The following is a 22,782-nucleotide window of genomic DNA, read 5'->3' on the forward strand; positions in this document are numbered from 1 at the left end:
CAAGGTAGAAGCTTGGAAGGACACAAGCATTAAGCTTGTTTCAGTGTGGGAGTAGCAAGCAGAAAGGTTCAGATCAGCAGGTCAAGAAGATAATTTTAGCCAATAATTTAATGGAGTTGGAGAGGGCCCTGTGTGTGTGTGCTGAAGAGATGAAGTAAAAGCAGGAGAGAAGAGATACTGCACGAAGTCACAGACAGAGCTACTTGCTGCTAGCCTATGGAAAATATATTTTTTAATATAAATGCTGGGAAAAACTCACCGGCACTTAGACACCTCCTGGATGCACAAAGAGAAAGGGAAGGAATCACAAAGCAGTTGTGAGACCTAATGGTGAGGAGATAGTGGCATTACCACAGTAAAAGTGGTGGTGAATACGAGGAAATATCAGCATGCCACATTAACCATAATTGTGTGTTAGCAGAAGGAAGCTTTCCTCCTCTCTGCTGCTCTGTGCCTCCCCGCAGCAGGGGCAGCCCGTCCCCAGGCACCCCGCGGGCAGCACGGAGCAGGCAGCCTGCACGGCCAGGGCTGGCCCCAGACCTCGCTCCTGGGGGGCTCCTGACCCCGTGGTGCCTGCGCTGCCCACGTACCGCAGCACCGCGCCGTGGGGAGCTGAGCAGGCAGGAGCACCTGCAGGCTCTGGCCCTGCGGCTCTGTCAGAGGCTGTTTCAGACCCTTGCTCACTGCATGGTTAGGAATATTCTGGTTTCTTGACTAGGTCTATTCGCAGCCAATTGGTGCACATTTGTGCTTGCACAAACACAGTCCTCCAGTGTAACAGCACTTCTCCTTTGGAAGATTTACCTCCTGACATCCTTACAGAGAGCAGCCACAGCCTCTCTCCTCCTTCAGCTGGTGGGTGCAGAATGCCTGTTAGCCAGCAGCTCAGGCTTTGAGATAAGCCCCTGCGAAAGCAGAAATGCAGATGCCAAGCAGCAGAGCCAGAGCCCTGCACAGCAGCGTGGGCTACCCAGCCAAGGCTGGTTCTCAGCTCTTGGCCTGAGAACCATGAATTCATGTGCTCGCAGCTCATTCCAGCCCCTGGGTTCCCTTTAGCTGCTCCCCGCTGTCCCCAGGCTGCAGAGGGACCGCCAGCAGCACCATGGTTGGTGGCACAGCAGCAGCGAGCAGGGACTTCTCCCAGCGCCGCGTGGCAGCCGGGCACAGCAGGGCTTGGCATTCCCAGCAGGGCACGGCAAGCAGCACTGCAACCGCTGCACCTGTCCTGACAGACAGAGCTTAATTCCGTCACTCGTTGCAAAATGTGTTTTTTTCCATCCCCTGCCAAGCAGACCGAGCACAGCTTCCCCACAGCAGCATCAGCGGTACCGGACTGGCTGCGCTGAGCTGCCAGCCACAGGGACCCAGCACCACGCAGAGCGGCTGCCACAGCTCCTTGCCACACGAGAAGACTGCCCAGCAGCCTGCCTCCATCGCTGTCCTCACCCCAGGGGAAAAGTATCCTCCTATTTCTGATCTCATAAGCTAAAGAGGACGAGTTGCTTCCCTTTTAAAGGCACCGGCTGCCAGCACAGACTGGGGCCCACCCCTGAGGACGAGGTGTGAGGGGCCAGGCGTGGGGGCAGGCACAGGGAGAGGCGCCTGGCCCTGGGGACAGGACGCTGCTGTGGGACCGCTTCGGGGGCGGTGGTGCTCATGGGGGTCTCGCAGCGCCTGCAGTGCCGCAGCAGGAGCGGGGTGGAGGTGGCTGAGACCATCGCCCCACCAGCCTGAGGAAGGCATCGCTGAGCCTGGCGCCTGCTTTTCAAGTCAAAGTAGATTCACGAAGGCACGTTGCATCATTCCTACCAGGAAGGGGCTAGCAGGGTCTCCTTTTCGGGGCTAGCTTCCCATTTTCATAAAAGTTACTGGATGTTTAAAATTCTGGGCGCTTTTCCTCCCCACCAAACTGGCTTCACAAGGTGCGGGGGTGCACAGACAGGCACAGCCACACATACCCACATTCTCATCCACCGCCAATCCACAAGGCTCCATTTTTCTAGGAAAACAAGCCAGGAACGTCTCATTTGGCTGGCCGCTTCCTGGCTGACGTGCAAGGCAGGGCCTGCCACGCATTCCTGCGGGCTGAAGTCAACGGGAGCGGAGGATGCCTGGCACCTCCAGGAGCGGTGCAGGCTCCGGATGAAAGTCAGCTCGCTGAGCACCCACCTCAGCCCGAGAGACTGCATGGGCAGGTGAGGGAAGAGTCCTGAGTAAGCATAAAAATCCTGAAGTCACAAGGAAACAAAAACCAGGAAAAAAAAGTGCTTCAAAGAGGGAAATTCCCAGGGCTTGAGTTCTACCTTGAGAAGCAAACCTCCCTAGGCTGCCTCCTGGGAGCAGCGTGAACTGATCTGCATGAAACCAGAGCCCAGGGAAGAAAAAAAAAAAAAAAAGAAAAAAAAAAAGCACACCCAACGACCAACAGAACACGTTACTTCCCAGTGAGCATTCCCAGCAAGGTGGTGACACAGAGCCACAGCTCCTGCGCTATCACCACCTCACATGGGAGGCGAGCACACAGCCACCACCAGCCTGCAGCAGGACTGCGGCACAGCCCCTGGGTGCTCCCAGCACAGACACCAGAGCACCCCACAGAGCAGCCCTGCTCCCCAGACCCTGCCACGCTCAGCTCCCGCTCCCCAAACCTCCCCCAGGCAGCACTGCTCGGGCAGGGGCTGTTAGGAAAGCAGAGCCCTGCTGCCAGCCCCCAGCCACAGACCCAGCGAAGAGGCAGCAAATAGCTGGACTGGTTGCTCCTTAATTCAGCAAGGCACAAACACATTTTCAGCAGATTTATTTCTGCACAGGCTGCTAAAGCCTCACCCCCACACTCCACACCCAGCACTGGTGCTCACTGTGCATTTATAACCCAGCTCGCCTCCCTGGCTGGGCTGCGGCAGTCGCTGCCTTCCTGCTGGCCAGGAGCACCTGGGAACACTAAAGGGAGATGTATCCTTGCAAGTAGCGTTGCTATTTGCATCTGTGTTTAATTAGGTAACTGAAGCCTGACATTTTCTGTGGTCAGACCTGTGTGAAGAGCAGCTGAGAAGTACTCACAGCAATGTTCAAAGGCCTGCTAGGCTGGTGCTCGGGTCTATTGCTACTCGAGAACATTTATTTCTTCTTGTCTTAAAAAATGGAAATTGCATCCCTGCAGATTCAGCCCTTATTGGGCAAATCCCAGTGAAGGAGGATTTAGTGCTGCACATTTTGTGGTCCTTCAGTGCACTGCAGGGAAAGGACCACAGCCCTGAGCCAGCCCAGCCCTGCCCTCGGCCCCGTGTGGGGAACTGGCTGTGGGGGGCTAGGGGCACGGGACGGTGCCCATGCTGCTGCTAATGCCAGTTCAGCGGGTGTGTAGCAGGCTATCCTGAGGAAAATCAGCATCTGAGCTTCATTTAAAAATACTTTTCTCTTTCTAGATAGGTACCACTCTGCTCCAGCTCCTTTTGGATGGGCTGAAGGCTTCATGTTACCCAGCAGCAAGGCTGTTAAAGGCCATTAGGTACAAACGGCATCATTTGACTTGCCCTAAGATCAATGACCAGCGCTCCAAAACACTCTTCTTGTCTGGTGCAGGCGGCTCCTCGGTGCTTGGTGCCCCTCCACCCGCTGTGGCACACCTGGCCGAGCACTTCCCATGTCCCATGTGGGTAGCAGCACCCCGTGTCCCCGCGCTGCCTCGGTGGCACTGCAGCCCAGGCGGATGTCACGGGGTGGCCTCTGCTCTGCTCTGCTCGCTGCAGGGCCCCACGCTGCACAGATCCTGCAGATCCACGCTGCCTCATTATGTCTAATTGCTAAACGTGCAGCAGCTTCTCTCCCTCAGCACAGGACTGCCCGTGCGGCAGCCACACCACAGCCCCGGTGCCGCTGCCCGCAGATGGGGCGCAGCCGCGCGAGCAGGGCAGTGCCTGGGGCAGGCGCCCCCATCCCTTACCCGGGCAGGGGGCAGCGGGGGCTCCGCTCGCCTCCCCTCGCAGCCACCACAGCCGCTCAGCATGCCTGGGTGGTGGGTGGTAGGAGGACAAGCTGTTAGCATCAGATCTATAATTTGTAGCAGCGTGTGAGTGGCACCCCCTCTCCCTGCCCTCCAGGATCTAAAAAAAGCACGAGAGGTCCCTTATTTCCCCGGAGGAGGAGGCGTGTGGCACCCACTCGCGATAAGCAGTGTGACAGAAGGCTTTTTATAGGCTCCTGGTGAGGTGCTGCCGAGCCCTTGCCCTCTGCCAGCTCTGGCTCCTCGCATGCAGGCTGTGGCTGCAGCAGCCACGTAACAGCCCCGTGCCCATCCCGGGGTCCCCGGGTGCGGGGCTGGTCCCCAGCCACCCAGCAGGTCGCCTGGAGGGACAGAGCATGCAGGCGAGGAGAAGGACCCCGAAACACAGGCTGTAAGGGCTGCTGGGGGAAGCTCCTTCCACCCGCTCACACCGTTCAGCGTTGTTATTTCAAGCAGCCAGCACGAGGTGCGGGAAGCAGAGCTGCTCCGCACACCCCGGAGCCCCCACGGGCAGCCCTGCACGAGGAGCCACACAGGGATGCGCCCGCGCCCTCACGGGGTCAACCAGAGCACGGGAAGGCAGCAGGGCACGGCGAGGTCTGAAGGAAACTCTTGTTTGGCACAGCAATCAGCTTAAAAGTTAGCGGGGCTGTGTGAACCAGTTGTATGTTCACCTTGCCATGGCATTGGATTTCCACAGGTTCATCACCCTTCAACACAGATAGGCATGAGGTGAGAGGCGAGGAGGTTCCCATTTCCTACAGCAATGCTTTGTCTTCTGTTAACCGTGCCCAGGCAGCCGTAGGAAGAGGAAATTCATTTCAATGTTATAAGGATGCCTCACAGTATGCCAGGTTGTGCGTGAGGCAAGGCTGATCACAGCAGTTATTTGATGTCGGGCCCCTTCTTGACTGCCGCTGGTCGCTTTTATGACCTTGCGAAGCCACCCCACCTCTGGTTTCCCCCCTCCATAAAAGGCAGTGATTACATCTAGCTGCATGGAGTTCTTTGTGATCTAAAGGCATTAAATGCAAAGCTTATTTATACCTTAGTGTCTCATAATCACAAGAACTGGAAATAGCGATGTTAAAATGTGTGAAATTCAAAACTGGCAAAAGGAAATACTATTTGCAGTGGTGCGATCGTGCGCTGGAAGCTCGCAGGCAGAATGTTTTAGCAGCGGGGTGGAGCTGCAGGCAGGTGAGCGCCGGGTGGGCTCCGGGGACCCTGCACGGGGAGGTCAGGAGCGATGCGCCGGGACGCGGGGCTCCGCCAGGGCAGCCCTGAGAAAACACCGAGAGCTTCTCCTTGTGGCAGCTGACCTGGGGGGACAGAACCCCTCGCTAGGCATGGGGCTGCCACCAGCCGAGGTGACAAAGCGTGCTTGCTGTCCGGGATTCCTCCGAGCCGCTTCCTGAGACAGCTTTGGAGATGGGGCCAGGCCAGAGGACGCTGCTCCCTGCAGGCACAGGCGCTGAACCAGAGCGGAGCGGCTGTTTCTGCCCAGAATGCTGCTTCCCAGCTCCCAGCGGCACGATCCACCGCCTCAGCCAGGGCAGCGTGCCCTGCCCTGCCCTGCCACCCTCCAGCACAGCCCCACGGGCAGCCTGGGGCCGAGGGCACCCCATGGGGGCTGGGGGCGACCACGCTGGGTCATTGCGGTGTCGCTGCGGGGGAGCAGCGCCCGTCGCATCCAGCCCTGAGCTAATTACAGCATCGGCATCAAGCGCAGACGGCTGAAATGAAAGGGGAGCCCTGGCAGCTTTCTAGCTCTGCCTTTGTGTTTCAGCACCAGTTACGAGACGCACCGCCAGGGAGAGGCAGCGGCAGGCAGTGGAGCTCGGTGGGACGGTCTGAGCACCGGGTGCAGAACCAGCCTCACAGCCTGGTCCCGCTCGGGCACTGATTTGCGGAGTGGCCTCGTCCCCTGAACAGTTCCATACGAGGTGGGGGTGACAGCCCAAGGGGCGTTCCACAGATGAATTAGTGTTTGGAAAGTGTTTTGAAGACTGAAGGAGTTATATAAATGCTAAGAGTTGGCATCATCGTTTTTTTATATTGCAGCAGAACCCAGAGACTGCAATCAAGATCAGGGCCTCACTGTACGGGGCGATTTGGAAGCTCCTGGTAGGAGAGGTCCCCGCTCCCTGCCTGACAGATTCCCAGTACACACGCTCTGGGCAGGCTGGAGCTGGGCTGTGATCACTATTGAATTCACGGACAAAGAGCTGCCCAAAGTTCTAGCATATCGTGGCATTCTTGGGAGAAAAAAACACTGCCTGCTGCCAACAGCAACACATTTCAGCCGAGAAAATGAAGATGCAGCCCTTGGAGAGCCCCAGGACTGCTGCTGTGCTGCAGCAGGCTCACAGACACCGAGCACCTGGCTCCTGCCCTGGCCACGAGTGCTCAGCACGGCTGGGAGGTGACAGGAGCACGGCTGGAACCGGCTGGGACATGGGGCAGCAGCGCGCCCGCCCCCGCTGCACAGCACCCAGGGATTTCCACGGAAATCTGCCGTTCTAGAGAACTGCCCCATGAAGCAGTGTCCTCTCAGGCAGACTTTCAACCCCACCCGTTGTTTGGACAGCACAATCAGACTAGGTTGGGCCTTACCAAAAGTTTAAGAAAAATTGCAAAAGGACTCACAAACAAATTCCGTGAAAGATTATCATTACCTAGCGTGCACAAAATCAGCTGGGCAGCTTCATCTCCCACCATTTCCTAGCTGCAAGGTATTTCACAATTCTCTTCCATTTCTAAGCAGATGAAAATGCACCGTGTAGGTATTAGCCACAGAACAGAAATAGGGAAGAATATGTAAAAAAGGAAAGAACTTCAAAAACTGTTTTCAATGTAGTTGATGTCACACGCTGCATTTTATAACGCCAGTCGATTAGATGTTTTCAACGTCATTCATTAAAAATGGTGCACTCAGTCAGCCAAGCATGAATCAACACATGACAGGCTACAAAGAAATACCAAAGTAGATGGAAACCTGAGATGAAACAGAGTGAAGTAATTGTGTTTTTTTTGCATTATCCTGAAGATGTTCATCAACGTTTTAATTTAGCCAAATGGCCACCATTAAAAAAAAAAAAAAAAAAAAAAAAGAGAGAGAGAGAGAGCAGGAGAGGGAAAACTTTGCTTCAACAAAATCATGATCAGCAGGGAAAACTTTTAAAAGAACCATGTTAACAGCGCCTGCTGCAGTAGTCCTTCATGAAGGGTGTCCTGTGCATTGTCTGCAGAAGGACCAGACTGAAGTAACTCCTTTCGATTTACAATCCTTTCCTCTAATTCATAGTTTGCAAACACACAGCTGAGGTATGGAAGAGATGGTAAAGGCGAATCTCTCGGATCTTTGCTCCACCCGCCGCTCGCTGTTGTAGGGCAGCAGAGCAAGGAGCCGGAGCGCAGCCGGAGCCGTCCCGCAGCGCGCACCCAGGGCAGGCCGAGGGGCGCACGAGTGTCACGGCGCTGCTGGCTGCAGCATCTGCTCCAGCCCAGGGGTGCTCGGGAGATGCGCTGCTCCCACAAGCCGTGACTTGAACCCGCAGCCGCCTGCTTGAGTGAAGATCGGCGCAGCCCCAAAGGAGCCGAACGGGTTGAGTGACTTCAGGCTGGGGGCGGAATTGGGAGCAGTAATCGTCCCGGGCTGCAGGGAGAGCCCAGGCAGCCCGGCTGGGCGCGGGTGTCACTGCAGCTCCCCGCGTCTCTCCAAGGTAAAGCAGGATTATATTTGCGTTTGGAGGGCTTTTTATAGAACTGCTGTCAAAACCGGTAGATAGAAAGCTTAATTAGGACTGATCTTGCAAACAAGGCAGTGTGTAGGTGTGTGAGGGGCTGCGGGCAGCCGGCGGCTGCTTTGAGCCAGAGCCGAGAGAAAGCAGGTTCAAGGCGATGTTTAATGGGGCTCGCATCGCTGGGCTGGTGGCACCCGTGCGGTGCTGCCAGTTATGACCCACAGAGCAGGCAGCGTTTGAGAAAACTTTGCTGGAGCGTGAGTGGGAAGGATGGCACCCGGCCTGCCCCAGCCGCCCTGCCCGGCACGGAGCCTTCGGCCTCGCCGCAGCCCCTGGCCCACCACGGGGCTCCCCGGCCGCTGGCACCCGCCTGGGCACGGCCCCCTCGCGCTCCTGAATCACGGATGACTCACTCGGGGCTTGGAAGGGAGCGCAAAGCATGCATTTGCAAATTGGCTCGTGAGGCACTGCCTTGCGATGTAGGTGGGATGTATTACATACTCCGGCAGTCGAGCTCTGCTCTTTTTTCCTCCTCCCCTCCTCTCCGTGCAGGGTAGCTGCCTGAGCCCAGGGTTTCGGCGCCGGTCTCGTGGGTGCGCAAAGGCGTCGTGTCGGCTGCCCGTGTCATGTGGATGTCCCCGGCGCAGCCCGTGACGGGAGCCCCGTGCTGAAGATGGATGATTTGGCTCTGCTCGACCTGTTGGAGTGCCCGGTGTGCTTTGAAAAGCTCGACGCCACAGCAAAGGTGCTGCCGTGCCAGCACACTTTCTGCAAGCCCTGTCTGCAGAGGATCCTGAAATCCCAGAAGGAGCTCCGGTGCCCCGAGTGCAGGACGCTCGTCCTCTGTGGCATCGAGCAGCTCCCGTCCAACCTGCTGCTCATTCGCCTGCTGGATGGAGTCAGATACGGACAGAATGTTCCCCGGTTCGGCTCAATGCAGAGGTCGGGGCTCCTGTCCTCCCCCGCCTCCATCCGGAGGCTGCCGCGGGGTCTGCAGCTCCACCAGCACCGGCTGGCGACCAGCCCCAGGATCCACATGGATGGGGTAAGCACCAGCCACATTCTCCACTTTGCCGTGGGCATACAGATCTGTTCCTCTGTGCCAAGAGCTATGAAACTTCCATGCTAGCACTGCTGCTATGCATACATGCTGATGTTTGAAGTAAGAGAGATTGTCCTTTTGTTTGCAAATCTGGCTGCTGTTTCCTTGTGATATTTGACTATTTGGAGCTCATCACAACAGTAATTGCACCGAATCCCAGGCTTAGATAAAGACAGCTTGCCTGTCTCCTTACAAAAACTTCACAGCAGCTTTTTTCTCTGGAGTTTTCAGGTGCTTCTGACATTTGGAGGGCATTTCAGATGCTTTAACTTTCAGGCAATTCACTGATTTTTGAGTGATAGCAATTAAATCAGTTGTTGCAAGGCTATTAGAGGTGGAGAAAGGTGTTTCTCATCTGCGCCTCAGTTTCCCCAGGCTTTAAAAAGGAAGGAGTGGGCATAATGATGTTTATATCCCTGGTAAAACACTTTGAGGTTCACTAAGGAAAAAAATTAAGCTCAGCTTCATCTAGTGATGATTTCCTAGGCTAATTTTAAAATTGTAAGTTGTTTCTGTAATTTTCTCTAACAGTACAAAAGCTTTCCTGAAATAATTAGGATGTGGTATGAGACCTGGTAAGGAGCCTGGCTCAGCTTGCATTTTGAGAGCAGACTGACTCGTGGCCTCACCGTTCCTGTGCTATATTCCTGGATTCCCATTTCTTTCACCTGCACTGTTCTGTACAATACCTCTGGAAGCTTTCCGTAACATTCACGAGCTTGACTCGATTGGCTGATAAACCTGAGGGCACTCCTCAGAACTGCAGACACAAACTCAGGGGCAGACCCGTAGCAGGTTTTCTGCCCGGCGTGTTGTAAAGGCGTATCCTCGCGCGTGAGGCTGTACGGCTGCAGAGGGCACCGCGCGTCGTGTGGGCCCGAGCTGCTGCAGGCACCGCAGGGAAGCTCTGGAGCACTGATAGCTCATCCTGAACGTGTCACACACAGCAGCCAGACCCATCTCTGGAGCTCGTGCCCAGGTTTTCCCACTGGAAAACGTGGCGGTGTGGCCCTGAGACGTGCAATGAGTCCCTTTACCACGGGCAGCAGACATGATTCCTGTGCCGCGGTGCCCAGTGCCCTACCCTGGGGCACGTCGCAGCAGTCGGGTGAGGAGCAGCGGCTCTGGCGTGTGGGAGCACCACGGCTGCTGCTTCCACGTGGCTGTGTGTGCCCACCGGTGGGCAGGCCGGCCCCACAGGTGTCTCCCACTTCTGCCCCGTGCTCCTCCGTACCAAGAATTCGTGCCTCAGCTCAGAGGGGCAGCCCGATCCCTGGCAGTGAGCGGCGCTCCCCAGCAAACATGCTCATATTTGTTTTTCTTCTCTCTCGCCCCTTTTGCGTTTCCATACTAGCTCTTAGGACAGGTAGAAACTTGCTGCTGGTGCTGCACCATGGCAGCTCTCCCGTTGGCAGCTCCCAAAGTGTTTCTGCCAAAGCTGAGCCTGGCTGTGGTGCTCAGCAGGGCCAGCACTGCGTGGCGCTGCCGAAAGGCACCGGGTGGCCCCGGCTCCCCATGCTCTCTGATGAAGGGGTGTAAAACACAGTACACTGGAATGCTCTTGGACTTAATGAGTTAATTAATTAGAAAATACTTTGAAAACCTCAACTACGAGGTGAAGAACGCGACCATTAGTCACGTTTGGATTCTGGTGATTCCAAACACACACTGCCAGGGCTGTGCCACTACAGCTGCCCGAGGGGGCAGGAGTGCACGCACAGCATTTGCAGGGCTGACACCCGGCACCAGCTCTTCCCCTGCAGCAGCAGGGACCCCTGCAAGTGCCTGTGCTGCAAGGAGGCCAGGACACAGTAAGGACGGCTTGTCTGCTTGCAGCATTGAGCGCACAAACGCCAGGAACAAGTGATGAGTTACATCGCTGAAGCAATTTGGATACGCAGAGGCCTCCAGCAACTTGAACTTCAGAGCAGACACTTCTGTGGCAGCTGGCTTTTATAGAACCAAACAGTGCCAGATTGTCAGCAGAAGAGGCTGGGAGGCGGTCTGTGGTCGTGGCTCCCATGAGCAGCGTGGGCACCAGGACTGGAGCCTCACCTCCCATCAGAGGAGCAGCGGCAGCAGCGCTGGCTCCTGCCACCAGCACTGCCCAGCCCTGCGGCCAGCTGGCATCAGTGGATGCTCACAAAACACTTGAAGACTTTAGTGAGCAGGAAAGGACCCTTTATGATGTCCGTCTGAGATCAGCATCTCTCCATGGGCTTATTTAAGACCATTGTACTGCTGCTACTACTACTACTGTTATTATTATTACTACTCCTACTACCATTATTATTATTATTATTATTTAGCAAGCACAAAGACATCTTCCAAAACAGAAATCTGGTTTTAAGATTATTTTTAGATCTCTTTTGTGGAAAAGTTCAAACTTCTGAGCTGATTTTAACTTTCTCATCTCTGCATCTTCAAGGATTTGATAGTACTCTTGAAATGACCCGAGTTCAAAAAGCCCAAACCAGGGGAAAATGATGAGTAGTAAAACAGCTGGTCAGATGCAGAGATAGCTCGTGAGCATCTTGATTGCAGCCTCACTGGCACCCAGACGCTAAGAGCCCCAGGAACGTGACCGGTGCTTGCCTGTCCCCACCACCCCGCAGGCAGCGCGTCCCCATCCTGTGCCCGTCCCTGTCCTGTCCCTGGGCTGGCACGGGGGGAGGTGGCACCATTGCGCTGAGGGATGCACGTGGCCCTGAAAGGCATTTTTTTTGCTTGTATGCACATAACCAAGTGGCATTTCAGGGCGCACTGAGGTTGTTGCTGGGTTTTGGGTAGCGCTGGCACTGGTCTGGCCTTCGTGTCATCAGACAAGACCTGCTTCACCCCAAGGGGCACGGAGCTCCTGCGGCCCTGCTCCAGCACAGCTGCCCCACCGCAGCTGCTTCCTGGGTAACCCCAAATGCAGCATTCATCTGCAATGCGCTGGAAGGTGGTGTGGTCTCCAAAGAAAGACTGCCCCAGTCCGCACAGACTGCTAATTACTGCCAATATTGCACACCACGCTACAAAGCAAAATTAATGTGCGCCATGCCGCACTGCAGCCAGATATGCCATCAGAAGCGGGATACAGGACATGCTTTGCTTTTTCAAAAAGACCTTCTATAAATAAACTGAATTACTTCATGGAGCTGAGAAATCACAAGTTAGACTGAAGTTTCTCCTCTCGGAGGTGTTTTCTTGCCAGCTTGTTGCTCTTCAGCCTCACAAGTGTCCATGAAGCCAACAAAAATAAATAATTAACAAAATAAATCCCCTCGTCACACAGCAAGCCAAGAATTCACAACATTCGGCGTGAAGTGCGAGCAGTCCCCAGCAGAGCTGCTGCACAATCAACACGCCATGCCGGCTGCAGGCGGGAGCTCCAAGGAGCCGAAGCCCTCAGAGGACAGGGAATATTTCAGTTGCAGCCCACCCCAAACTCTCTCTCACTGGGTGGCACTGACAGCCCTTCTGAATGTGCCTCCCGAGTCCCAGCACAGGCCAGGCGCGCTCCAGCTCTGTGCATGTGGCCGGTGAGCACGGCCTGGGAAGCTGCTCCGGGGACGTCTGGCCAGGCTTAAGATCTTTAACGTCTATGCCAAGAGGCCAAGACTTAGGATTTTCAGGATCTCCACGTAATAAACTGTCTGGAACTCAGAAATGAAAGGATTTGCTGGGAGGTGAATGCGTAAATAATTTACGCTGAATCCTTTGAACTCTGAGGAGCCGCCCCTGGCGTGTGCGAGATGCGGTTCCTGCTCTGCCGAAGCGTCCGTCCCAGCGGGCTGCAGCCCAGCACGGCCCTGGCGCTGCCGGGGATGAGGACGCTGTGCTGCAGCGCACAGAGCTAGGGCAGGCACCCAGCAGCTGCAGGGGCAGTGGGCTCTGTCCTGCAGCAAACACGAGGCCAAATGAGACGGAGGAGAAGGGTTGCGAGAGGGACGGCTTGCCCGTGGAAACAGACCGTGCCTCTTTACCTGTGACTTCGGCTGTTCTCTCTTTGCATGAACCGAGTGCTGCAACAGCCCCCTCCAGCACTTCATGGAGATAGACAGATAACACCTCTATCGGGATAAAAATACACCACACTCCAACATCGCCACCTTCACATGGGCGTCTATATATAGTGCCTGCGCCTTGGTATTTTCTGCTCCTCCAGAAACATCTCCAGCTCCTTTCTGAATTTGACAGACAGGATTTGGATTGCTGGCTCTTTTCAAAACCTTCTTCAAAGCAACCTTCATGCTTGCACCCAGCAGGAGCGAACGTTTTCTGACCCCGATCACTGAGCAACTTCCCTAAGGAAAACAAAAGCCAGTTCCTGCGCCATCGCAGGACTGAGACGTGTCAGGGTCGGGCGGCACTGGGCAGGAGCTGGATGGGCCTTGCAGTCAGGGGAGCTCTGCACATCCCATCGGCTCCACCTCGGGATGGTGCAGGCTGCCCTCCGGCTGCAGGACATCCCTGTGCCTGGCTGCCACCTGCCCTGGCTGCCTCTTCCCCTGGAAATCAAGGCGCTGCATTTTGCTGCACACTGTGGGGTCCTGCGACCCTCTGGGAGGATGGATTTGCCCCAGTTCTCCTCCAGCTGCCTCCATCAGGGCAACCTGAGGGACTGCCCCCTGCTTGGCCTCGTACGCACACCCCATCGTATGGCTTCTCCCCCCTTTGCATGTAGTTTCAACATCCCATATCTATCGAAGAGAGTAAAGCCGCCTCAGTATCGATCGCCTGACAACTCGCACCCCACAGAGGCGCGTTCCACAGCAGCGCATTCGGCCGCCCAGAAGCAGGTGGCTACGAGCAGAGCCGGTGTTACACAGGGCGGTACAGAGCCACTCGTCCTCCTGGTCAGGGGTCCCCATGCAGGACGCCAGCCCCAGGGCCAGGGGAGGGCATGGGGCAGGCGGCTCGGCCCACACGGGTGGCTCCGCGCAGCTCCCACCGGGGCCTGAGGCCGCAGCGGGGCCGGGGCGCTCCCGGGCTGCTCCGCGCAGGGCACTGGGGCCCGCAGCAGGAGCAAGTTTCCCTGGTTCCACAAAACTGGGCGCTGAGCTAACACATGAAAGTGTTTTAATTTGTTACCAAGGCAATGAGTCAGCCTCAGCTGGCAAGTCAGGAATAGAATAACAGGATTTCTGCAGGGTAGCGCGTTCACCTATTAAGCGCCGTGGTCAGCGAGGAGGCTGAAAGTCTGAGGCTCCCCTTCTTCTCGCCGAGCTTCCCCGCCCGTGGCCGGCACATCCCCGGGCCCTGCCGCATGGCACCTGCCTGGTGCTGCTCCCCACGATGGCTGGGGGCACAGGGACAGAAAAGCTCTTGCGTGGCACTGCCGGGGCAAAGCTCAGAGGCAGCCCCGGGGGCTCACTGCCGGCAGGGAGGACACCGATGCCCTACTGCAGTCGGAGCCTCCCCTCCTCTCCCTTACATCTCCTCTGCCCTTCTCACAGGGGAAGCTGCAGCGCTTGCCCTTAAATGCAGGCTCTTGCTGTGCTGTTACTAACTGTCAGGTACTCAAACTCCACTGAGCATTGGAATTCTGCTGTGCAGCTGAATAAAGAATCATAGTCTTTGTTCTTAAGAAAACTTTTTCCTTAGGACCCTGTGAGTGAATATTTGAGCCTAGCCTTTTACTCTTAGCTCAGGCAATCTCCCTCTTGTCTGGGTGCCAGGATGGGCAATGCAGTTTAGGCACTCTTTTTAAGAGACAAACATCTGTCCTATGGAAATCGGATCCCTTTGCAAGGGTTTCCTTTGGGTCCTGAACAACTGATGGGCCCAGAAGTTCCTGCTGGCTTTGCAGAGAAGGGAGAGCAAGCCCTGCCTGCTGGGAAACCACATCTGCTTGATTCTTGCATAACTCGGTTCCAGGGTCAGTCAGCCTCCTTCAGGAGATGTAAGTGCAGAAAGGGCAGAAGGGCTCCTGCTTCCAGGTCCAGCTCTGGGTGAGAGTGAGCACAGCCAAGGCCGCGAGGACAGTGACCTCAGAGCAGCAGCACTGGGAGCTGGGGCGGCAGCACGATTTCCCCTTCCCGGCAAAGGGAGGCGGCACAGCCGGCAGGAACACGCGAGGGCAGAAAGCGGAGAGGAGCAGTGCCCGGGTTTCCTCCCTCGTGGCACACGGCCACGGCTGAGAAGCAAGGTCCCGAAGAATCATGACCAGGCATGCTGAGGGCTGACACATTTTGTTTTCCGTGCGGCTTAAAGCCGTGACACACAAGGTAGCCACTATCCCAGAGTGCTGACTGCAGCAGAGACACGGCCATCTGATAGCAGCCGCCGGCGGGGAGGAGGCGGGGGGCTCGGTGCGGGTGCTGCAGCCACGGCCCCGCACTGGGTGCCCGGCTGTGCCCATGCTGCGCCCCCCTCGTGTCCCCAGCACTCCCCTGTCCCCCCGCCTGATCCCCCCGTCCTCCCCTGTGCAGCTCTACCTGCGCCCAGGAGAGCACATCCCCGAAACGAAGCCAAGCCCTGGCGTAACGCCTGCACTGCTTGCATCTTGGCACTCGTTCTGCCTGCCTAGAGTCTCTCCTGCGGTTTCACGCGGGCCAGGCGAGGCCTAATATGGCACTGTGCTCCTCTCAGCCGCTGGGAAGCTCCTGCAAGCAGCCGCTGAGCTCCACCTCAGGGGTGGGTGCGCGTCGGCACTGAGTCAGGCAGCTGCTGGGTGCAGAATCCTCTGAGCTTCTTGTGGTAAAAGCTGCTCTGCACTTTCTTTAACCATTTTCCCTGTTTCCCACTCCCCCCCTCCTGCATTACACAGCCAGAATAACAACAGGCAAAGTTCAGAAGTGGCCTCAGGAGGTCTCAGCACGGCTCCCATCCTGAGCCCAGTGGTGAGCAGGCCACGAGCGCTCCCCCCACTGCCATCACCCCACGGGGCTGCGCCAGTGCCCAGTGCCTGCCGCCTCGTGCCCCGCTGGTCAGGGTTCATCTCCCCAGCCAGTGAACACACCCAGCAGCACCCGTAGCTGCAGACAACGCTTTCCATACCCGGCCGTGTCCGTGCGCTCGCCCCCAGCCCCTGGCCGCAGCCCGTCTCGCGCCCCCCCAGCTGCTCCGCCTGCACGAGCAGCCTGCTGGCGCCTGGAAGATGCGAGCCGTCCTCCTCGGGGAGAAGGAATGCCGAAACTACCCAACTGTCTGAAGCCTCAGAACATAATTACATGAGGAGATTGAAATGACAAGTTCGCTTTTGATGGTTTTGTTCTATGTGACAAGGCTGGAGTTATCTCCTCTGCTGAAAAGCAGAAAAACAGAATTGTAATGGCAATTAATTTACATTCAAATAGCTCTTTTCATCCAACTGGATCCTAAAGAGCCCTAAAAACTGCACTGATCACACAAAGGAAACGAGGCAGGGCTCATTCATCCCAGCTGAAAGGCTGGCAGTCCCTGGCAGGACGTTAAAGGAGGCTTGCAGAAATCTAGCCATCAAATGGATGCAGCTTTTAATGATTATTTTTCGTTACCAAAGGCCGCCATGCCCTTTGGAGCCTGATGTGGGTGGTGGGTGCCTGCAGCTCGGCATGCAGCAGCACCGCGGGTCCCAGTCCCGGCTCAGACTCGGGCTCCCGGCACGCAGGCATGGAGCCAGCGCGAGGGCGTCAGGGGCAGGCAGGGCGCTGCCTCGCATCGCCCCGTGGGTGAGCCCCAGGGACGCAGCTCCTTGTGTGCCCCCCGCCCCGAACAGCGTCAAACACTCCAACAGCCCCGAGGCGTTAGAGCTCAAATGAAAAACAACCCCAAAACACTTCCACACAGAATCCAAAGTGTCTACTGGGAAAGAAACCAAGCTGGAAAACATCCAGGAGTGGATTTCTTCTCTTCCTGGCAATGATTAGCACTATCCTAGAATAAATCTCTCATCTCAGGGTGTCTGTTAGGTGTTAGGGAATGGTGGGGCCGTGGGAATGTCGCTGCCTCTGCACGACACAGATGCCAACCCTCCTGCAGCAGGCAGAGCTGCTGGGAAGCGCTGAGCTCAGCACCGCGGCCGCTCGGAGTGAGCCCTGCCTGGCTGGGCAGGAGGCAGCGAGCGGAGCCCAGCACAGGCATGTGTCTGTGTGTCTGTGTGTCTGTGTGTGTGTGTCAGCCCCCTGCTGCCCAGCACCTCCGTCCTGCTCAGGCACAGGCACTGCCACCGGCACAGCCTCATTGCCTGGCACCACCAACAGGGTGCGCGGGGAGAGCGCTGTGCTGGGAGCTCCCCTTCCTCGCCCCTGGCACCGTGAGTTGCCAGCCCCCGGTGACCCCCACCCCGCAGCCCCGTACACTTCTCTTTTTTCAATACCAGTGCTGTGAGGGTGTGCTCTTACGTTAACCCTCTGTCAATAACGAGGACGTTATAACTAGCTCATTTAAGATAATTATAGTGCACATTTCTCCCAGCTATGAAGGGATGCTTTGAATCGCTTCTTTACACACACATGTGCATATTTTTAATTTGCGTCTTTGTTTTGTACGGAGGGAAACTCAGATGTATTGGATGGCTGCCTAGCACAGCCAGTGCCAAATACCAAGAATGGTCAGAAAACCCTTTCTCCCCCACCAGCCTCAAATCCACTGCGTGGGGAACAGCCACAGGGTGCACCCGCCTCGTGGGCTTACCAGCCTTGTAACGATTCCTGGCGAGGTGGCCATGAAGGGACACACCGACCTCACCTTGTGAGTGTGCAAAATGACTAAGAAGTCCCAAAAGACCAAGATTCTGAATATTTTTTGGGATGCTAAAGAAGCATATAACCATTAATATTAAGTATAATTTTGCATCCACATGTTTTGCAACAAGTTTCAGTGAGCGAATACATGCTCTGCTCACACAGAATCTGGGTGAGATTCTGCCAATTCATCGTTACAAGCTCCAGGACACAGCTGGGAGAAAAAACGAGACTTAGAGGGACGCTGGAAAGCAGAAGGAGCAGTGAGATTTGAGAGGGCATGGAAGTGAGAGGAAGGTGAAAGAAGAGGTAAAGAAGCGAAGGCTGTGACCGTGGCCAGAGGAAGAAAGCCCAGTCCGGCCTGGCCCAGCCCGTTACCCCTCACGCCACTTTGGGAATGTCCCAGAGGGCACAGCCATGGGGTGCCCAGGCCACAGGCTCCCAGCCGGGGGAAGCAGCGGGGACGAGGAACCTCAGGGCTGCGGCGGCGAGCTGGGAGTGCCGCGGGCCCTTCTCCCAGGACGGGTTTGGGAAGCTCCGCTGCTGCTGCCAGGGGCCCCGCCGCCGGCTGCGCTCGCTTCCCCCGCAGCCTCCCGGCACCGAGCCACAAGCCAGGGCCATTTCCATTGGCGTCTGCCCAGCCCGAGAGCACCAGACCTGCTCGTCCTCCCCAGCCGGGAGCTGTGGCTGGGCCCCCCACCATGGGAGCCAGCAGCCCGTACCCCAGCGCTGGCCGCATCCCGCCTGCCCTGCACAGCCAGGAGACCCCCGTGCGCTATTTGCCAGACAAATCGGCGCTTGTGGCAGGGCCACGAAAGCGCCAACCCTGCCCACCAGGTGCACTGCTGCTGGTATTTCTAGCAATGCCAGAAATACTCTGCTGCACCCAGGGAGACAAGTTTTCCTATAACAAAACTTCAGCTCTGCATGGGCATGTCTGGAGGCAGGGGTCGTGGCCACACACAGCTTCAGAAACTTTATTCCCGTCCTGCGGGAGCAGTTCTGCCTTCCAGGAGCTCTTGCAGACAAGCACTAATTGCTCAGAGGGTACCTGACCCTTTCTTCACGCACTCAGGGGTGAGTTTCTGCAAGCCCTCATGTCACAAACACCTTTGTTCCAGCCAGGTTTCAGTCCTCTAGTCAGGCCCACACTCCTGTCTCATTAAAATTAATTTCTCAGGGTATCTGATCATCCTTTTTCTTGCTGGAGAAAGAACATTCCAGACTACCCCATTGCTTGTTCACCATTTCCCAGCAGTAATAGGTTTGCATTTCATTTCAGAGTTTCTCTTATTTTTAATACATTTCCATAACTCGTTCTTGGTGCCTTTTATGTTTGGCCTTATTTCGTTGTGCAACCACTCTCTCATCTTCCCGGACGTTTGCGTTCCCCTTCTAGAAGCCCTGCTCTCACAGTCTGCACGAGTCCTTTACGTTTTCTGGTCACTCCTAAAGCACTCCAGCCGTGCTCCTCGTCCTGGTTTGACACTGGGAGTGTCTCCGAGTCTCGCGGATGCGGCCGAGCCCTCCCGTGACCCTGCAGGTTTTCTCCCCCGGAGACCCGCAGCCTGGGCCCTGCTGGAGGAGGTGTGCGTGCCCAGGCAGGCATCTGCAATGGTTTCTTTGCTCGAGTGCTGCCCGAGTCAGTATTTCCAGTCTGTGCTCTGAGGATGGATGGCAGAACAAAGCTTGCCTGACTCTGATTTTCATTATTTCCCTTTTTTTCAGCAATGTGCTTTCAGTGTTAACAAGCCAAGCGCATGCATTTACTATTAGTGCAAATTAACGGACGAGTCAATTAGAACTAAACATTAAACTAATTGCTTCCTGTTCCAAATGCTTTGAAGGAAGCGCGGTACATACAATTTTTCCACTTATTGGCTCCTTTTCCCTACCAAGTGTCAGCATTTGGGAGTGCTGAAAGATCTTTTCCCCAGACTCAAAACATTTTCTGTGGTCTTTTCCACACTCCAGGAATCAGCGCTGCGTCTCCCTTCCCCTTCCTGCCCTCCCAGGGGGACCGACCCGGGGAAGTGAAGCCCCCGGCCCCGCAGTCCCCTCGCCACCCACCCGTCCATGCCGCAGCCCCCCACAGAAAGCCGGGAGATGGAGCCCCGCGGCAGGCAGGGGGACGCGCTGTGGGACCGGTCCCTTCTGCCAGCGCTGCTTTCCCCAGCCCCAGTGCAAAGCCTCCCCTCTGGTCCAAGGAGCCCTTTGAGGGAGACGCTGCCGTGTCAGAAGGCAGAAAATGGATCCGTCCCGTAACGCAGGATTCGCACCGAAGGCAGCAAAGCTCCCACGGTCAGAAACAGCGTTACTGTTAATCAGGAGGGATTAAGGAGAGCAAACCCACAACACAGGATACTATCAAAGCCAGGAATCTGGTACAGTTCAAAGAAAGCAATACCTGCACCTCTAATAGTTCAGATTACAGTTTAGTTCATACTGCTGCCTTACTTCATGCCAAAACCAATCACTATTTGCCTCGAGTGAAGAAGCAATTTCTCCCATCGGCACACCACTGCCAAGCATCTTGCTGTGCCCGCTGTTCCCAGCTGGATGTGAGGCAAGGACTGCTCACCCGATACATGATGGAAATGTGGTGTACAAACACAAGCCTGTGCTAAAACAGCATCGGTACGCACGTAATGCTTCACAAGCACACACAAGGACGTCTGTTCCCCTGACTACGACTTCCACCACCAGCCACCTGCAGAGCCAGGGCTCTGCACCCACTGGGGCTGTGCCAAGGCTGCGGGGCCCACAGGAGGGATCCTTGTTTCAGGATGTGCCTCTGTGGGACACAGCACCATGCTCGAGGGATCTCCACACAAGTACATAAAGAGCAAGCCTTTCGGCTTTGCCGTTTCAAAACACACATCTAGAGGACCTCAGCAGAAATCTCCGTCCTAACGGCGCTCCTGGCAGGAAAGCAGCTGCAGGCAGCCCCAGAGCAGACCGTCTGGGTTCACAGCAGCAAGGCCAGGGCTGGCTCTGCATCTATTCAGCCATCTAAATGATCTGTTGCATTGTGTATTAAATTAAATTGAGTTTTCTAGTACAGATAAAGGTCAGGAAAGCTGTTATTTTAAGTGAACCTTGTGGCTTCATTTCAATGAGAGTCAAGATAGTAAAGTTCCCTCATTTCCGCTAGGTTTAGTATCTTCTTTCTCATATTATACTGCAGCAACAATAACATTAAGAAAACCTCTCTTCCTGAAACTCAGATTAAAGGCTGACATAAAACCACAGTCACACAGTGTTGAAGTGGGGCAATGCCCACAGGAAGGCACCTGCACCCACCTGCATCCCGTAGCTGCTCCTGAAGATGCTGTGTTGGGCCCTGCAGGTGACAGCCATCAGGTGCCCCACAGCTGCTGTCACCTCCGGACATGCTGAAACAGAAATACCATGTTCATTACAACAGGCATTTTATTAGAAGAGAGCTTAGAGCAGGCAGAAAAATCCCATGGGAAGACTAGTTTAAGGCATTAATTGTTTCTTAATATTCTCAGACAAGTTCAGCCTGCTTTTCATCTAGATACAAATTTGGAATAAGTATTTTGGAGCTTCTTCATTAGAAAAAGACATCAAGAAAGGATGTGGGTAGTTAATCACTATAAATGCATGCTTCAGCCTTAGACCTCTAACTTTTTCCCAGTAATTACCAAGTACTTTTGGGGAATTCTGTCTATGTGAAACACCATTGTCACAGCTGAGCTCTAAGGGTTGTTTCTCATCCCACAGGTTCCACGAGCCAAGGCACTGTACACCTACCGAGGGCACAATCCTGGCGAGCTGAGGTTCAACAAAGGGGACATCATCATGCTGCTCCGACAGCTGGATGAGAACTGGTACCTGGGTGAGGCCAACGGGATCAGCGGCGTCTTCCCAGCCAGCTCTGTGCAAGTCATCAAGCACCTGCCCCTGCCACCACCCCTCTGCAGAGCACTTTACAACTTTGACCTGAGAAGCAGGGACAAAAGTGAAAACAAAGAGTGCCTGACATTTCACAAGGTAACACCACCCTGCGCAGCCAAAGGCTGGGTGACACGGGCTGGGCTGGCTTTCTTCTGTGGATTGTATCGCGTTTGGCTGCTTCACAGCGCTAGAGCAGCTCTTCTGAAAGTCAGGAAGGTTTCAGACACTGGCAGCAGTGGCTAAAGCCCCATGGCTCCCCGAGGGCATGCACAGACACAGTCAGGATGAGGTCATCTTGAGCAGCAATTTCAGCCCCTGGGTTCAGCTGCTTTAGCTGACGAGGAGCAGCTGCTGGTGGTGGGCTGCTCTCAGCACCACAACGCACCAAAAAGACACCCACTGACACGTTACAGAAAATTGCTTCCAGTCTGGTAATACCTCACTTCTGCAGCCCGAACATATTCAGCCAATGCACACACTGGCAGGGTAGGACCTGAACTTTTACTGCCTTTGCTTTTATTCCCCAAAGGCTGCGGAGCTTGCATTTGCTCTCGGTTAGAGGACACACTTTTCTGAGTAACTGCACCTCCCAGCAAAGTCAATTGTCCCTATACTGTCAAAAGGAGGTGAGGCATCACAAAGCACAGCGGAGAAAGCAGTGCCTGGAGGCATCAGTGTCCTAGCAGGGAAGCCACCTCTGTTCTCTCCAGCTGGCAGCACAGGCCGAGGCTCTTTGAGCTCTCCCCAGCAGAAAGGAGAGGCAGGGGAGGGAGGCTGTGGTCCAGGCCAGGTGTCTGAGGAGGCAGAGCCGGATGTGGGGAGGCCAGGGGATGGGAAATCAAACAGCCAGGAGCCAGATGTGGTTTCTGACTAAGAAGGGGAGGAAACAAAAGAAAAAAACGGTTTGGAACAGCGCTGCACATCAGCAGCAGCCCTGTGAAGTGGGGGTTTTCAGCTTGCTAGCGCCGATGCAGAGAGCCTGGGCAGCCAGCAGTCCTTCCTTTGTCATTAGGATTTACTTATTAGCAGGAGGCGCCTTCCTCAGCTTCCTGCTGTCTGTGTGTCTTTTTTCTCTTCCACTTTATTTGCCTTTGTTTCAGGGCTTACTCACTCTGTTTATTTGCTTTTGGGAGGCTGTGCTCCTCTCCTCTCCCACAGCAGAGTTCACACACGGGGAGTGAGCACACATCTAAAACAAACAGATGCTTCTTCAAAGAGGCACGAACATCCTCCTCTCCCCGAGCTCTGCAACACCCGTCAGGTGTTTCTGCATAGAGTTTGGGAAGATTGGCACAGGAACTTCAGCAGCTCCCCTCTGCAGAAGCCTCCAGGTGATGTGATGCTCAGTGATGCAGA

General features: G+C 55.5%; 1 protein-coding gene across 1 annotated transcript in view; it reads left to right on the forward strand.

Annotated features, from left to right (window-relative positions):
• Positions 1-8,422: 8,422 nt before the first annotated feature.
• SH3RF2 (SH3 domain containing ring finger 2) overlaps positions 8,423-22,782 on the forward strand; it is a gene marked incomplete at both ends in the record, with an annotated part of 30,114 nt that continues 15,754 nt past the window's right edge. The window contains 2 exons of the mRNA XM_084294995.1: positions 8,423-8,794; positions 21,253-21,522. Coding sequence (XP_084151121.1) covers positions 8,423-8,794; positions 21,253-21,522 — 642 coding nt within the window. The remainder of the gene's footprint in view (positions 8,795-21,252; positions 21,523-22,782) is intronic.

This window comes from Netta rufina (assembly GCF_964035555.1).
Source record: "Netta rufina genome assembly, chromosome: 14".
In the NCBI taxonomy this organism is placed as follows: domain Eukaryota; kingdom Metazoa; phylum Chordata; class Aves; order Anseriformes; family Anatidae; genus Netta; species Netta rufina.